This window comes from Anolis sagrei, chromosome Y (genome assembly GCF_037176765.1).
Source record: "Anolis sagrei isolate rAnoSag1 chromosome Y, rAnoSag1.mat, whole genome shotgun sequence".
NCBI lineage: Eukaryota > Metazoa > Chordata > Lepidosauria > Squamata > Dactyloidae > Anolis > Anolis sagrei.
In genome coordinates, this window is record NC_090035.1 from 82,010,725 (window position 1) to 82,028,154 (window position 17,430).

At 48.9% G+C, this 17,430-nt stretch overlaps 1 protein-coding gene across 1 annotated transcript in view; it reads left to right on the top strand.

Annotated features, from left to right (window-relative positions):
* The first annotated feature begins 2,126 nt into the window (after positions 1–2,126).
* The window catches only part of LOC137095418 (B-cell lymphoma 3 protein-like), a 53,044-nt gene continuing 37,740 nt past the window's right edge, over positions 2,127–17,430 (top strand). The window contains exons 1-2 of the mRNA XM_067462075.1: positions 2,127–3,152; positions 7,591–7,759. Of these exons, the coding sequence (XP_067318176.1) occupies positions 2,822–3,152; positions 7,591–7,759 (500 nt within the window). The 5' untranslated portion in view covers positions 2,127–2,821. The remainder of the gene's footprint in view (positions 3,153–7,590; positions 7,760–17,430) is intronic.

A 17,430-nucleotide genomic window follows, 5' to 3' on the forward strand; every position in this document is an offset into this window, starting at 1 on the left:
GAGTTCTGTTAATCAGCAATACATTAAAATGTTAAGAACAGCAATTAAACAATTGATTACAAACACGCCTGTTAAAATCAGAATCCAAAATCCAGAGTCCAAGTTCCAGTCCGGATCATAGACCACTTTACCTGGAATATTGTGTCCAATTCTGGGCACCACAATTCAAGAGAGATATTGACTCTAAGCTGGAATGTGTCCAGAGGAGGGCGACTCAAATGATCAAGGGTCTGGAGAACAAGACCTATGAGGAGCGGCTTAAGGAGCTGGGCATGTTTAGCCTGAAGAAGAGAAGGCTGAGAGGAGATATGATGAGAGCCATGTATAAATATGTGAGAGGAAGTCATAGGGAAGAGGGAGCAGATCAAGGGTCTGGAGAACAATCCCTATGAGGAGCGGCTTAAAGAGCTGGGCATGTTTAGCCTGAAGAAGAGAAGGCTGAGAGGAGATATGATGAGAGCCATGGATAAATATGTGAGAGGAAGTCATAGGGAAGAGGGAGCAGATCAAGGGTCTGGAGAACAATCCCTATGAGGAGCGGCTTAAAGAGCTGGGCATGTTTAGCCTGAAGAAGAGAAGAATGAGAAGAGATATGATGAGAGCCATGGATAAATATGTGAGAGGAAGTCATAGGGAAGAGGGAGCAGATCAAGGGTCTGGAGAACAATCCCTATGAGGAGCGGCTTAAAGAGCTGGGCATGTTTAGCCTGAAGAAGAGAAGAATGAGAGGAGATATGATGAGAGCCATGGATAAATATGTGAGAGGAAGTCATAGGGAAGAGGGAGCAGATCAAGGGTCTGGAGAACAAGCCCTATGAGGAGCGGCTTAAGGAGCTGGGCATGTTTCGCCTGAAGAAGAGAAGGCTGAGAGGGGATATGATGAGGGACATGTATAAATATGTGAGAGGAAGCCACAGGGAGAAGGAGGGAGCAAGGTTGTTTTCTGCTTCCCTGGAGACTAGGACGCAATGGAGGAATGGCTTCAAACTACAAGAGAGGAGATTCCATCTGAACACGAGGAAGAACTTCCTGACTGTGAGAGCCGTTCAGCAGTGGAACTCTCTGCCCCGGAGTGTGGTGGAGGCTCCTTCTTTGGAAGCTTTGAAGCAGATGCTGGCTGGCCATCTGTCAGGGGTGCTTTGAATGCAATATTCCTGCTTCTTGGCAGAATGGGGTTGGACTGGATGGCCCAGGAGGTCTCTTCCAACTCTAGGATTCTATGATTCTATATGGCAGTTTGTTGTTGTTCATTCGTTCAGTCGTCTCCGACTCGTCGTGACCTCATGGACCAGCCCACGCCAGAGCTCCCTGTCGGCCGTCACCACCCCCAGCTCCTTCAAGGTCAGTTTATGGCAGTTTAGACTCCTATAATCCAGTTCAAATGTGGATTATCTGCTTTGATCCTTGGAGTTGCTTGGCAGTGTAGAAGGGGGCGAAGTCTCCTTTGTGGAGAGCAAAAACCGGGTGTAAACAAACATCATCGTCGCTGTCATCATAAGAGGAAGGCGCCCCCTCCTCTTCGACTTGGGGGCGGGGCCGAAGAGGGGTTCCTCTTCCTCTCCTTCCCGGATATGGGGGGGGGGGTCCAGGAAAAAGACCCCAAACGGGGGTGCTTTTGTCTGTGCGTAAAAGCAAAGGCGCATTTGGCACAGTTGGCGAGGAAAGAAGAAGGAAGTGCTTTCCTCCGCTTCGATGGGGGTGGGAGGTGTGTGCAGAGGGGGATCCCCTTCCTCCTCCTTTTCCTCTTCCTCTTTCACTTCCTCCTCTTCAGATTGGGGGGGGGAGAGGGGGGGAGAGGGAAAAGAAGGGGTGTTTTTCCTCGCGCGTCAACCAACCAAGGCTCGTTCGCCCGTGCGTAAAAGCAGAGCGCATTTGGCACAGTTTGGGAAGGGAAAGAGGGACGCGCTTCTTCCCTTTCTATGGGGCGGAAATAAGGGGGGTCCCTTCCTCTTCCTTCTCCTCCCTCCCCCCCAAAAAAAGAAGTGGGGAAGGTCCAGGAAAAGACCGAAACAAGGCGGCGGTGGGGACGTTCTTGCCGTGCGTAAAAGCAAGTGCGTAAAGAAAGGCTTCCCTCTTTCTTTTCTTTGGGGAGGAAAGAAGGAAGCTCCCTCTTCCCCTTCGACTTGGGGGTGGGGCGGGGGTGGGGTTCCCCTTCCTCTCCCCTTCCTCCTTTCCAGGATGTACAGAGGGGGCTCCGGGAAAAGACCGAAAAGGGGGGAAAGACCGGGAAAAAGCCGTGCGTAAAAGCAAATGCGCCCTAGACTTGTGCGCAAAACAGAGCTCACTTTGGCCCAGTTGGCGAGGGGTTGCCTTGACTGGGGAGGAAGCACGAACCCGGGACTCCCCCGAGGAAAAAGAGGGTGGAACCGAAAGGGGAAGGGCTACTAGAAGGGGGAGGAGCCACCCCCCTCTCCTCCGTGGAAGGGGAGGAGAAGTGGCTGTGAAAGTCCCGCGGCTTCAGCTGAGAAGTCGGGGAAGTCCCGCCGGCTGCCTCTCTCTCTCTCTTTCTTGTTTGCTTCCCTTCCTGGCCCGACCCACTCGGGACCTGCGTTGGTTTCTGGAGGGGGTGTTCTCCCACCTGCGTGGCTTGCCGTGTCCTTCCTCGCTCGAAACGGACACGGAAGCGGCATGAAAGAGAAAGCGAAGAGGATGAGTTGGCGAGGCAGGCGCGGGTGGAGCCGCCGGGCGGAACTCCCTTCCTAGGAACCCACGCCAGTCCAGGAAGCAAGAGAGTGAGGAAGAAGAGGGGTGTCTCAACCTTCGGGGGGAAAAGGACTTTCGGGGACCCCGCAGCCCGCCCACCCCGGAGTTTGGGGATCCGATGGCCGGGGAGCTGCCGGTGGACTTGAGGACTTGGAGGAAGAGCGGCGGCGGAGGAGGAGGAGGAGGAGGAGGAGGAGAGGGGCCCCAGAAGGAGGAGGAGGAGGAAGAGAAGGGCCCCCCCAAAGCCCAGACCTGCCTGCCCCTCCGGAAGAGGCGCTACGCCCAAGGGGGGCCCCAGGGCGAGGAGGCGCGCGGACCCCCCGCCGGGCAGGTGCCCAAGAGGGAGGAGGAGGTCCCGGGAGGGCGGTGGGCCGCACACGGCGCCCACGGGCTCGGGGGGCCCTTCCTGCCCCTCTCCTACCCGCGCCTCCCCCACGCCTACTTCCCCGGTAAGGACTGCCCCCCCACCCTCTTGCCCCTGGCGCCCCTGGACGGGATCTTGGGGGGGGGGTGGATTGAGGTTGCCCAGTCCAAGGGGATCTCCAGAATAGAGACAGATAGATAGGAGGAAGGGGAGGTCAAGCCCTGATGGGGGGTGAGTGGGGTTGCAGTCCAACTGGACACACCAAACTGACCAGCCCAGCCCTGATGAGGGGTGAGTGGGTTTGCAATCCGACTGGATACACCAAATTGACCAGCCGAGCACTGTTGGGGGGTGAGAGAGGTTGCAATCCATCTAGACACACCAAATTGACCAGCCCAGCCATGATGGGGGATGAGTGGGGTTGCAATCCAACTGGACACACCAAATTGACCAGGGGAATGAGAGGGGTTGCAATCCAACTGGACACACCAAATTGACCAGGGGAATGAGAGGGGTTGCAATCCAACTGGACACATCAAACTGACCAGCCTAGCCATGATGGAGGATGAGAGAGGTTGCAATCCAACTGGACACACCAAACTGACCAGCCCAGCCCTGATGGGGGATGAGAGGGGTTGCAATCCAACTGGACACACCAAACTGACCAGCCCAGCCATGATGGGGGATGAGAGGGGTTGCAATCCAACTGGACACACTAAATTGACCAGCCCAGCCATGATGGGGGATGAGAGGGGTTGCAATCCTACTGGACACACCAAACTGACCAGCCCAGCCCTGATGGGGGATGAGAGGGGTTGCAATCCAACTGGACACATCAAAATGACCAACCCAGCCCTGATGGGTGATGAGTGGGGTTGCAATCCAACTGGACATGCCAAACTGACCAGCCCAGCCCTGATGGGGGGTGAGTGGGGTTGTAATACAACTGGACACACCAAACTGACCAACCCAGTCCAGATGGGGGATGAGTGGGGTTGCAATCCATCTAGACACACCAAATTGACCAGCCCTGATGGGAGATGAGCAGGGTTGCAATCCAACTGGACACCAAATTGACCAGCCTAGCCACGCTGGGGAATGAGAGGGGTTGCAATCCAACTGGTCACATCAAACTGACCAGTCCAGCCCTGATGGAGGATGAGAGGGGTTGCAATCCAACTGGACACACCAAATTGACCAGCCTAACCCTGATGGGAGATGAGTAGGGTTGCAATCCAACTGGTCACACTAAACTGACCAGCCTAGCCATGATGGGGGATGAGAGGGGTTGCAATCCAACTGGACACGCTTGGGAAGTCTGACTTGGCCATGGTAGTCCACGCTCTAGTTACATCCCGTATAGACTACTGCAACACTCTCTACGTGGGGTTGCCTTTGAAGACATTGTCAGGGCATGTTTAGCCTGAAGAAGAGAAGGCTGAGAGGAGATATGATAGCCATGTATAAATATGTGAGAGGAAGCCACAGGGAGGAGGGAGCAAGCTTGTTTTCTGCTTCCTTGGAGACTAGGACGCAATGGAACAATGGCTTCAAACTACAAGAGAGGAGATTCCATCTGAACATTAGGAAGAACTTCCTGACTGTGAGAGCCGTTCAGCAGTGGAACTCTCTGCCCCGGAGTGTGGTGGAGGCTCCTTCTTTGGAAGCATTTAAGCAGAGGCTGGATGGCCATCTGTCAGGGGTGATTTGAATGCAATATTCCTGCTTCTTGGCAGAATGGGGTTGGACTGGATGGCCCAGGAGGTCTCTTCCAACTCTTTGATTCTATGATTCTATGACAGTCTGGAAGCTTCAACTAGTCCAACAAACTGCAGCCAGGTTGTTAACTGGAGTGGCACTCAGGGAACATACAACCCCCTTGTTGCGCCAGCTCCACTTGTTGCCAGTTTGCTACCAGGCCCAATTCAAAGTGCTGGCTTTGGCCTATAAAGCCCTAAACGGTTCTGGCCAAATTACCTGTTTGAACGTATCTCCCCTTACGAACCACTGAGGACTTTAAGATCATCTGGGGAGGCCCTGCTCTCGGTCCCGCCTTTGTCACAAGCACGTTTGGCGGGGACGAGAGACAGGGCCTTCTCAGTGGTGGCCCCTCAGCTATGGAATGCCCTCCCTAGGGGGATCAGATCTGCTCCCTCCCTCTTGACATTTCAGAGGCAAGTTAAAACGTGGCTGTTCAAGTGTTTACAAATACAGAGTAGCTAATATAGAAAATCGAATGACCTGACAACGCAACTGGACAATGCTTGAGAATAATGAGACGCTGAGGATGTTGTTTTTATTGCTTTTGTGATGTTCTTCTACTGTTTAATGTTTTTTTTATCTATATTATGTTTTATGTATACTGATTTGTTGGAAACCGCCTTGAGTCTCCAATTGGCTGAGAAAGGCGGATATACAAATACAGTAAATAAATGAATAATAATACATGACACATTGTCAGGTTCTAGCAGTACCTGGAGACAATGGCCAATGGTCCAGGACAATGGGAGTTTATTTGTTTATTTATTTATTTCGGTTGCTTCTACCCCGCCCTTCTCACCCCGGAGGGGACTCAGGGCAGCTTACAAAAGCAAGGCACAATTCGATGCCCGCATCACATAACAACAATAAGACAAAATAACATCACTTAACAGAAAACAGCAATTCTAGCAACAACATCAATTAACAGAAACAACCATTCTTGCAAGGCGAAAACAACCATAAAACCAGGAAAAGCAATAAAACCAATACAAACCATTTCTCCTCATTGACGGTCAGCGTTTCACATTCTCATAGTTCAAATTCCAATTCCACAATTGTCAGTCCTGTCAGTCCTATCCATCTGGTTGTCCATATCTAGTTGTCAGATTGCCCAAAGGCCTGGTCCCACAACCACGTCCTTACCTTCCTCCTGAAGAAGAGGAGGGATGTTGATGCCCTAATTTCCCCCGGGAGTGAGTTCCACAGGTGAGGGGCCACCACTGAGAAGGCCCTGCTCCTCGTCCCCACCAGCCTCACTTGTGATAGCGGTGGGGTCGAGAGCAGGGACTCCCCAGATGATCTCAAACTCCGGGGTGGGACGTAGAGGGAGATACGTTCGGACAGATACACTGGACCGGAACCGTATAGGGTAGGACCAAGCTTTTGGGACAGGGCAATAAAGTAGCAATAGGAAAGATTATCAGGCCAATTAGATTTGACGGTTTTAAATGGTGTAAGGATGCATTTCATCCTAGCAGGCGCTGCACTGCCCTATTTCCCATGATCTGTGAGTGTAGAGTCAGGCCTGGGCCAGCTTGGGCCCTCCAGGTGTTTTGGACTTCAACTCCCACAATTCCTAACACCTAATAGTTGGCCCAGACCTGATGTAGACTCAGATGTCCTGGTATATAGGGCAGTGTTGATCCCACTGAGGTTGAAGTCCAAGGGGATCTCCAGAATAGAGATAGATATGAATATAAATACTGTAAACAAATATAAAAATATTGTAAATAAATAAATATGAGGAAGGGGAGGTCAAGCCCTGATGGTGGATGAGAGGGGTTGCAATCCAACTGGACACATTGTCAGGTTCTAGCTTTACCTGGAGACAATGGCCAGTGGCCCACGACAATGGGAGTTGCAGTCCAACTGGGCCTCTTGGGACTTGCGGTCCGGATACACTTTTCTAATTAGGCTGCAATTGCTTTTTTGGTGGCCATCATTCGTAGCCCATCACCCACTGTAGTTTTGCACTTTGCAAAACTCTAGCCTTTTGGCATGCTGATGTGGAAAGAAACCAGATACAAGTAAAATAAATGGATATATAGCACCTCTATTTCCTCGACTCGAATGCTCGCCTTTTGTTTTGGCCAAATTGCCTTGCCCAAATTGGGGTGCGCATTAGAGTCGCATCGTGCGGAGATCTTGGTGCTGAGCCAAAGCCAAAGAGGCAGCTGTTTTGGGAGCTTCTCTTTAAGGGACATCATCTCTAATTTAATTGCTTTGGCTAAATTCTGTGCAGTGATGGGATTTGTAGTTTAGTGAGGCACTAGCAGCAAAGCTTCCAAGGATGGGAAGGGGTTCATCTATGCCAGGCATGGGCAAACTTCGGCCCTCCCTCCAGGTGTTTTGGACTCCAACTCCCACAATTCCTAACAGCCGGTAGGCTGTTAGGAATTGTGGGAGTTGGAGTCCAAAACACCTGGAGGGAGGGCCGAAGTTTGCCCATGCCTGGCATAGATGAACCCCTTCCCATCATTGGAAGCTTTGTTTTCAGTGAAGGGATTCTAAGCAGGCGGCAACTGCAGTGTCCAAATTACGAAAAATCAGTTGCGACTGCGCACTACATTCGGCAACGAATACATATTTTTTGGTCCCAGGGTTTTGAAAAGGGGTGCGCATTAAGATTCAGTGGCACATTAGAATCAAGGAAATACGGGTAGCAATAAACACACTGGCTGCAGTTGACCATCCCAAGGCTATCCAGTTGGGAGGCATCTTTTGCACACTTGTGTTCACGACCTTCTCTCCTCGTCCTGCAGGCTTGTCCAGCTCCTTCCTCGGTCCGGAGCTGACCCCCATTTTGCACTCGGTGACCCCTCCCCACCCATTCCTGGGGGTCCCTACGCCCTACTCCTTGCTCTGCTCCGTCGAGGCCCAGTTGGCGCTGGACATCGCGACAGCCACCAAGCAGGACGAAGATGGCGACACGTAAGAAACACGGGGGACATTAACAGGAGGAGGGATCCATAAGGTGGCCATGTTGGGAATGGGAGAGTTTCATTTGTTGTTGTTTTGCCAACGTCGTTATGGAAAAGCTAAATACCGGGAGTAAAACAGGTGTTGTGGCTCAGTCTGAGTCTGAGCTTTCTGAACCTGAGTGTCCTCAGGACCAGGAGGATGATGGTCAAATCTGCACATTGAATTTCTTGTGACAGTCAGAAAGTTCTTCCTCATGTTCAGGTGGAACCTCCTTTCTCTCCTGTAGTTTGAAGCCTTGGCTCCGTTGCGTCCTAGTCTCCAGGGCAGCAGAAAGGAATCATAGAATCATAGAATCAAAGAGTTGGAAGAGACCTCATGGGCCATCCAGTCCAACCCCATTCTGCCAAGAAGCAGGAATATTGCATTCAAATCACCCCTGACAGATGGCCATCCAGCCTCTGCTTAAAGGCTTCCAACGAAGGAGCCTCCACCACACTCTGGGGCAGAGAGTTCCACTGCTGAACGGCTCTCACAGTCAGGAAGCTCTTCCTCATGTTCAGATGGAATCTCCTCTCTTGTAGTTTGAAGCCATTGTTCCATTGCGTCCTAGTCTCCAGGGAAGCAGAAAACAAGCTTGCTCCCTCCTCCTCCCTGTGGCTTCCTCTCACGTATTTATACATGGCTATCATATCTCCTCTCAGCCTTCTCTTCTTCAGGCTAAACATGCCCAGTTCCCTAAGCCGCTCCTCATAGGGCTTGTTCTCCAGACCCTTGATCATTTTAGTCGCCCTCCTCTGGACACATTCCAGCTTGTCAATATCTCTCTTGAATTGTGGTGCCCAGAATTGGACACAATATTCCAGGTGTGGTCTAACCAAAGCAGAATAGAGTATGGGGAGCATTACTTCCCTAGATCTCGACACTAGGCTCCTCTTGATGCAGGCCAAAATCCCATTGGCTTTTTTTGCCGCCGCATCACATTCCTGGCTCATGTTTAACTTCCTGTCCACGAGGACTCCAAGATCTTTTTCACACGTACTGCTCTCGAGCCAGGCGTCACTCATTCTGTATCTTTGCATTTCGTTTTTCCTGCCAAAGTGGAGTATCTTGCATTTGTCACTGTTGAACTTCATTTTGTTAGTTTTGGCCCATCATCTCTCTAATCTGTCAAGATCGTTTTGAATTCTGCTCCTGTCCTCTGGACTATTGGCTCTCCCTCCCAATTTGGTGTCGTCTGCAAACTTGATGATCATGCCTTAGCCCTTCATCTAAGTCATTAATCCCTCCTCCCTAGGACGTATTCCCCTCACATCTTGATCCCTGGCCCTCGTTGTGTCTCCTCTCAGCCTTCTCTTCAGTCGAGTAAGGTTACCTCTATCATATCATGCATAGATAGTCCAGTAGCTGGAGAGAAAAACATTAGAACCATGGAGGCAATATTTTTTTACCTATCCTTGTATCATCATCGTCATTGTCGTCATCATCATCATCATCATTAACATAACAACATGAGTCCACAGCAAACAAGATCACTCTGCTGACTGTTGTATTGGATCACACGTCGGACACTTCCCAAGTGTCTAGGACTGTGTGATGTATCGGTGAATAATGCATGCAGATCCCAGTGGGGTAGCCTTTTGCATCTGACAGGTGATGATTTTCTCAGCGCCGATTGTGTTTAAGTGCAGGCCAAGGTCTTTAGGCACTGCACCCAGTGTGCTGATCACCACTGGGACCACCTTTACTGGTTTGTGCCAGAGTCTTTTCAGTTTGATCTTTAAATCCTCGTATTGTGTCAGCTTTTCCAGTTGTTTCTCTTCCATCCTGCTGTCGTCTGGGATTGCAACATCCACAATCCATACTTGGTTTTTTAACACGATCGTGAGGTCAGGAGTCTTGTGCTCCAAAACTCTGTCAGTCTGAATCCGGAAGTCCCAGAGTAGTCTGATGTGTTCATTTTCCGTAACTTTTTCCGGCTTGTGATCCCACCAGTTCTTTGTTGCAGGCAGATAGTGTTTGTGGCACAAGTTCCAATGGATCATCTGAGCAACTGTGTTGTGCCTCTGCTTGTAGTCTGTCCACGATCTTCTTTCAGCAGCTGAGGATTGTGCTGCTTCTTTGCAGAGTCTATATTTGGGATCTGTCGTTGACTTTTCAATTCTTGCTTTGATGGTGTTTGTGGCACAAGTTCCAATGGATCATCTGAGTAACTGTGTTGTGCCTCTGCTTCGAGTCTGTCTGAGCGATCTTCTTGCAGCAGCTGAGGATGGGATCCATCACTTTGCTTCCTTGCAGAGTCTACACTTGGGATCTGTCATCGACTTTTCAATTCTTGCTTGGAATGGCATTTGTTCGAATGGCTTGTTTTTGGGCTGCCAGAATCAGGCCCTCCTTTGTCTCCTTTTTCAGAGTCCCATTTGTGAGCCACAGCTAGGTTTTTTCCTTGTCAATTTGGCTCTCAATGTTTCCCAGGAACTGTCCATGGAGAGCCTTCTTTGGCCAGTTTTCTCTTCTTCTCTGGATTGTGTTTTTATGGTATTCCCTCTTTGTCTTTTCTACTATTGACTTCCATTAATGTTGGTCCTTGACTGCCTTTCCCATCATCTGCCAGGGCAGGTTTCTCTTCTTCTTCTTCCGTTTGTTTCACTTGCAAAATCCCTCTCCCTCCTGATTTTCTGGGCAGGTGAAGTAAAGCATGGGCATGTTTAGCCTGAAGAAGAGAAGGCTGAGAGGAGATATGATGAGAGCCATGTATAAATATGTGAGAGGAAGCCACAGGGAGGAGGAGGGAGCAAGCTTGTTTTCTGCTTCCTTGGAGACTAGGACGCAATGGAACAACGGCTTCATACTACAAGAGAGGAGATTCCATCTGAACACGAGGAAGAACTTCCTGACTGTGAGAGCCGTACAGCAGTGGAACTCTCTGCCCCGGAGTGTGGTGGAGGCTCCTTCTTTAGAGGCTTTTAAACAGAGGCTGGATGGCCATCTGTCAGGGGTGATTTGAATGCAATATTCCCGCTTCTTGGCAGAATGGGGTTGGACTGGATGGCCCAGGAGGTCTCTTCCAACTCTAGGATTCTAGGATTCTATTATTATTAATATTAATAATAATAATAATAATAATAATATCTTGCTTTCTCTCCCCAAAAGGGACACAAAGTGGCTTGATATAAAAACAGTAGTATACAGTAAAAATATAACAAATGTAAACATTAAATAGAATTAAACTCAAACAGCACTAAAAAAATCGCAGTTACAATCCATCAAAACAGTTAAGGCACTAGATCTTAAACGCCTTCCACTTTAATAGCCTGTCTGAATAAAAAGGTTTTAGTTGTCCACTCCCTAGGAAACTGTTTACCATATAGGTGCATCTAATTGGTTCCTAGAGATAAATTATTAGGCATATTAACTCAATCTGTGGAGTTAATTCTGCAAAGCTGGAGGGTCACCTGGATGGTATCCAGAGGAGGGCGACTAAAATGATCAAGGGTCTGGAGAACAAGCCCTATGAGGAGCGGCTTAAGGAGCTGGGCATGTTTAGCCTGAAGAAGAGAAGGCTGAGAGGAGACATGATGAGGGCCATGTATAAATATGTGAGAGGAAGCCACAGGGAGGAGGAGGGAGCAAGCTTGTTTTCTGCTTCCTTGGAGACTAGGGCGCAAGGGAACAATGGCTTCAAATGACAAGAGAGGAGATTCCATCTGAACATGAGGAAGAACTTCCTGACTGTGAGAGCCGTTCAGCAGTGGAACTCTCTGCCCCGGAGTGTGGTGGAGGCTCCTTCTTTGGAAGCTTTTAAACAAAGGCTGGATGGCCATCTGTCAGGGGTGCTTTGAATGCAATATTCCTGCTTCTTGGCAGAATGGGGTTGGACTGGATGATGGCCCAGGAGGTCTCTTCCAACTCTAGGATTCGATGATTCTATGATTCTATGTCCCGGTCCTCAAACACTCTCTGCTTCATTGGGAAAAATGCTGCACTTGCAGAGCTCAGGCGGTGTTGTATTTTGGTGTCGATGTTGACTTTGGTGGAGAGGTGGCTGCCAAGGGAGCGGAAATGGTCAACATTTTCTAATGTTGCACCATTAAGCTGTATCTCTGGCATTGGAGAGGGTGGTGGAGGCTCCTTCTTTGGAAGCTTTTTAACAGAGGCTGGATGGCCATCTGTCAGGGGTGATTTGAATGCAATATTCCTGCTTCTTGGCAGAATGGGGTTGGACTGGATGATGGCCCAGGAGGTCTCTTCCAACTCTTGGATTCTAGGATTGCATAGTGCGAACAGTCCAGCAGACAATAAGCAACAACTGCATAAAGCAACCCTGTTTGGATTTTGCACCAAATTGGTTCCAAGTTGCAAATTGGTCATCTGGGAATGAAATTACTAAAATTATTCATTCTTTCAAGAAGGAACTTAGCAAAGCCTTTGCAAAGCGACTTCCTGCTTTTTTCTCGGTCTCCCAGACTTGGGGAATTTCAGGTTTTTGGGTCACAAGCCCCAGTTCTCCTCTTTGGGGCTTTTGGAGATGGCAACGGTTTCAGAAAAACCAAGTCTGGTGGCTTTGGAAGCCATTGAACCGCATGCAAAACAGGGTTCCCTTTTTGCAGATCACAACTCCCATCGTCCCCACAGTGATGGAGGGATGTAAGACTTGTAGTCGTCCAAAAAGGAGCTCCATCTTCTAGACCAGGCATGGGCATACTTGAGATCTACAGGTGTTTTGGACTCCAGCTCCCACAATTCCTGGCCTCAGGTCCTTTCACTGGTTCCACTGGCCCATCTATGTTGGATAAGTGGGACTCTACTGTGTTGTTGTTGTTGTTGTGGAAACCCACTGGGCCAAGTGTCCCACTCTCTCGGCCTCAGGAAACAAGTTGGGGTCACTTCAGGTCGCCTTATTATCCAACATTTTTGCTTATCCAATGTTCTGCCAGCCTGTGTATGTTGGATAAGTGAGACTCTACTGTGTTGTTGTTGTCGTTGTCGCTGTGTAAACCCACTGGGCCAAGAGTCCCACTCTCTCGGCCTCAGGAAACAAGTTAGGGTCATTTGAGGTCGCCTTATTATCCAACATTTTTGCTTATCCAATGTTCTGCCAGCCTATTTATGTTGGATAAGCGAGACTCTACTGTGGGGTTGTTGTTGTTGTGGAAACCCACTGTGCCAAGAGTCCCACTCTCTCGGCCTCAGGAAACAAGTTGGAATCACTTCAGATCGCCTTATTATCCAACATTTTTGCTTATCCAATGTTCTGCCAGCCTGTTTATGTTGGATAAGCGAGACTCTACTGTGTTTTTGTTGTTGTTGTTGTTGTTGTTGTTGTTGTTGTTGTTGTTGTGGAAACCCACTAGGTCAAGAGTCCCACTCTCTCAGTCTCAGGAAACAAGTTGGGGTCACTTCAGGTCACCTTATTATCCAACATTTTTGCTTATCCAATGTTCTACTGGTCCATCAATGATGGATAAGTGAGACTCTACTGTGTTGTTGTTGTTGTTGTTGTTGTTGTTGTTGTTGTGGAAACCCACTGGGCAAGGAGTCCCACTCTCTCGGACTCAGGAAACAAGTTGGAGTCACTTCAGGTCACCTTATTATCCAACATTTTTGCTTATTCAATGTTCTGCCAGTCTGTTTATGTTGGATAAGTGAGACTCCACCGTGTTGTTGTTGTTGTTGTTACAGTAGAATCCCTCTTATCTAACCTTCATTCATCCAACGTTCTGTATTGTCCATACTCCATATGGATGTCAATGCTGAAGATTACCACTGCTTTGGCCAGTTGTTGTTATTGTTACAGTAGAGTCCCTCTTATCCAACCTTCGCTCATCCAACGTTCTGTATTATCCAAACTCCATATGGATGTCAATGCTGAAGATCATGGCTGTGGTGGTCTGTTGTTGTTGTTGTTTTTGTTGTTGTTGTTGTTACAGTAGAGTCTCACTTATTCAACCTTTGCTCATCCAACGTTCTCTATTATCCAAACTCCATGCTGATGTCAGTGCTGAAGATCATGGCTGTGTTAGTCTGTTGTGTTGTTGTTGTTGCTGTTCTTACAGTAGAGTCACTCTTTTCCAGCCTTCGCTTATCTAATGTTCTGTATTATCCAAACTCCATATGGATGTCAGTGCTGAAGATTATGGCTGTGTTGATCTGTTGTTGTTGTTGTTACAGTAGAGTCTCACTTATCCAACCTTCGCTCATCCAACATTCTGTATTATCCAAACTCCATGCTGATGTCAATGCTTAAGATCATGGTTGTGTTGGTCTGTTGTTGTTGTTGTTACAGTAGAGTCTCACTTATCCAACCTCCGCCATCCAACATTCTGTATTATCCAAACTCCATATGGATGTCAATGCTGAAGATTATGGCTGTGTTGGTCAGTTGTTGTTGTTGTTGTTGTTGTTGTTGTTGTTACAGTAGAGTCTCTCTTATCCAACCTTCACTCATCCAACATTCTGTATTATCCAAACTCCATGCTGATGTCAATGCTGAAGATCATGGCTGTGTTAGTCTGTTGTTGTTGTTGTTGTTACAGTAGAGTCTCATTTATCCAACCTTCGCTCATCCAACGTTTTGTATTATCCAAACTCCATGCTGATATCAGTGCTGAAGATCATGGCTGTTTTGGTCTGTTGTTGTTATTATTACAGTAGAGTCTCACTTATCCAATCTTCACTCATCCAACGTTCTGTATTATCCAAACTCCATGATGAAGATTATGACTGTGTTGGTCTGTTGTTTTGTTGTTGTTGTTACAGTAGAGTCTCTTTTATCCAACCTTCACTCATCCAACGTTCTGTATTATCCAAAATCCATGCTGATGTCAATGCTGAAGATCATGGCTGTGTCTGTCTGTTGTTGTTGTTGTTGTTGTTGTTGTGTCTGTTGTTGTTGTTGTTGTTGTTGTTACAGTAGAGTCTCACTTATCCAACCTTCGCTCATCCAAAAATCTGTATTATCCAAACTCCATATGGATGTCAATGCTGAAGATCATGGCTGTGTTAGTCTGTTGTGTTGTTGTTGTTGTTGTTCTTACAATAGAGTCTCACTTATCCAACCTCTCTCATCCAATGTTCTGTATTATCCAAACTCCATGCTGATGTCAGTGCTGAAGATTATGACTGTGTTGGTCAGTTGTTGTTGTTGTTGTTGTTGTTACAGCAGAGTCTCACTTATCCAACCTTCGCTCATCCAATGTTCTGTATTATCCAACGCAAGTCTGCCTCCTGCCTGGATCCACAGCTGTGTTTCAATACATTGCAATGTTTTGGTGCTAAATTCATAAATACAGTAATTACTACATAACATTACCACGTCAATTTGTTGTAAAACATGATGTTTTGGTGCTTAATTTGTAAAATCATAACGTAATTTAATAGGCTTCACCTTAATCTCGCCTTATTATCCAACATTTTTGCTTATCCAATATTCTACTGGCCGATCTGTGTTGGATAAGCGAGACTCTATTGTGTTGTTGTTGTTGTTGTTGTTGTGGAAACACACTGTGCCAGGAGTCCCACTCTCTTGGCCTCAGGAAACAAGTTGGGGTCACTTCAGGTCACCTTATTATCCAACATTTTTGCTTATCCAATATTCTACTGGCCGATCTATGTTGGATAAGCGAGACTCTACTGTGTTGTTGTTGTTGTTGTGGAAACCCACTGGTCCAGGAGTCCCACTCTCTCGGCCTCAGAAAACAAGTTGAGGTCACTTCAGGTCGCCTTATTATCCAACATTTTTGCTTATCCAGTGTTCTACTGGCCAATCTATGTTGGATAAGCGAGACTCTACTGTGTTGTTGTTGTTGTTGTTGTGTAAACCCACTGGGCCAAGAGTCCCACTCTCTCAGCCTCAGAAAGCAAGTTGAGGTCACCTGAGGTCACCTTATTATCCAACATTTTGGCTTATCCAATGTTCTACTGGCCTATCTATGTTGGATAAGCAAGACTCTAAAGCTTTTCCAGTTGTTTCTCTGCAATCCTGCTGTCACCTGGGATAGCAACATCGATGATCTATATTTTTTTCCCCACGATCGTGAGGTCAGGAGTATCGGGAAGGTGGATCTGGCCAAGGTGGCCCACGCCTTAGTCACCTCTAGACTGGATTACTGCGATGCACTCTACGTGGGGCTGCCCTTGAAAACGGCCCGGAAATTCCAACTGGTCCAACGGGCAGCAGCCAGGTTGTTACAGGGAGCGGCCAACCCTCCTGTTCAAGGAGCTCCATTGGCTGCCATTCATTTCCCGGTCCCAATTCAAGGTGCAGGTTCTCACCTACAAAGCCCTGAACGGTTTGGGACCCGCCTACCTGCGTGACCGCATCTCTGTATACGAACCCACACAATCTCTTCGATCACCTGGAGTGGCCCTGCTCTCGATCCCACCTGCATCACAGGCGCGATTGGTGGGGACGAGAGAGAGGGCCTTTTCGGTGGTGGCCCCTCGACTCTGGAACTCACTCCTTAAGGACATCAGGCAGGCCCCAACCCTGGCAGTCTTTAGGAGGAGTTTGAAGACGTGGCTGTTCCAGTGTGCCTTCCCGGAATAATGATCCCATAGCACTTTGTCCTCCAAAGCACTTTACATATTTTGCCCATACCATGGCATCAAGGGACCACCACTGAGAAGACCCTGTCTCTCGTCCCTGCCAAACACATCTGCAAGGAAGGTAGGACCGAGAGCAGGGCTTTCGAAAACTCCTCAGGAGGGAGGGGGCCAATCTTATATCCCAAGGCAGGGCGTTCCACACTCAAGGGGCCACCACTGAGAAGGCCCCGTCTCTCGTCCGCACCAAACGCATCTGCAAGGAAGGTAGGACCGAGAGCAGGGCCTTCGAAAACTCCTCAGGAGGGAGGGGGCCAATCTTATATCCCAAGGCAGGGCGTTCCACACTCAAGGGGCCACCACTGAGAAGGCCCCGTCTCTCGTTCCCGCCAAACGCATCTGCAAGGAAGGTAGGACCGAGAGCAGGGCCTTCGAAAACTCCTCAGGAGGGAGGGGGCCAATCTTATATCCCAAGGCAGTGCGTTCCACAGTCAAGGGGCCACCACTGAGAAGGCCCTGTCTCTCGTCCCCGCCAAACGCATCTGCAAGGAAGGTAGGACCGAGAGCAGGGCCTTCGAAACGTCAGGAGGGAAGGGGCCAATCTTATATCCCAAGGCAGGGTGTTCCATAGTCAAGGGGCCACCACTGAGAAGGCCCTGTCTCTCGTCGATGCCAAATGCATCTGCAAGGAGGGTAGGACCAAGAGCAGGACCTTCGAAAAGTCAGGAGGGAGGGGGCCAATCTTATATCCCAAGGCAGGGTATTTCATAGTTAAGGGGCCACCACTGAGAAGGCCCTGTCTCTCGTCCCCGCCAAACGCATCTGCAAGGAAGGTAGGACCAAGAGCAGGGCCTTCGAAAAGTCAGGAGGGAGGGGGCCAGTCTTATATCCCAAGGCAGGGCATTCCAGTCAAGGGGCCACCACTGAGAAGGCCCTGTCTCTCGTCCCCACCAAATGCAAAGATAGTTCATAAGGAGAGATACGTTTGGATAGGTAAGTTGGACCGACTGTGTTCAATGTGTGGTTTGTTTGTTCCCCGCCTTTTGCAAGGGTTCATGCCCAAAGAGCGGCAGCACGCAAGAAGGACTTGGAGGTGATATTTTTGTGCCTGGGTGCCTCTTTTTCCGGGAGTGTTTGGG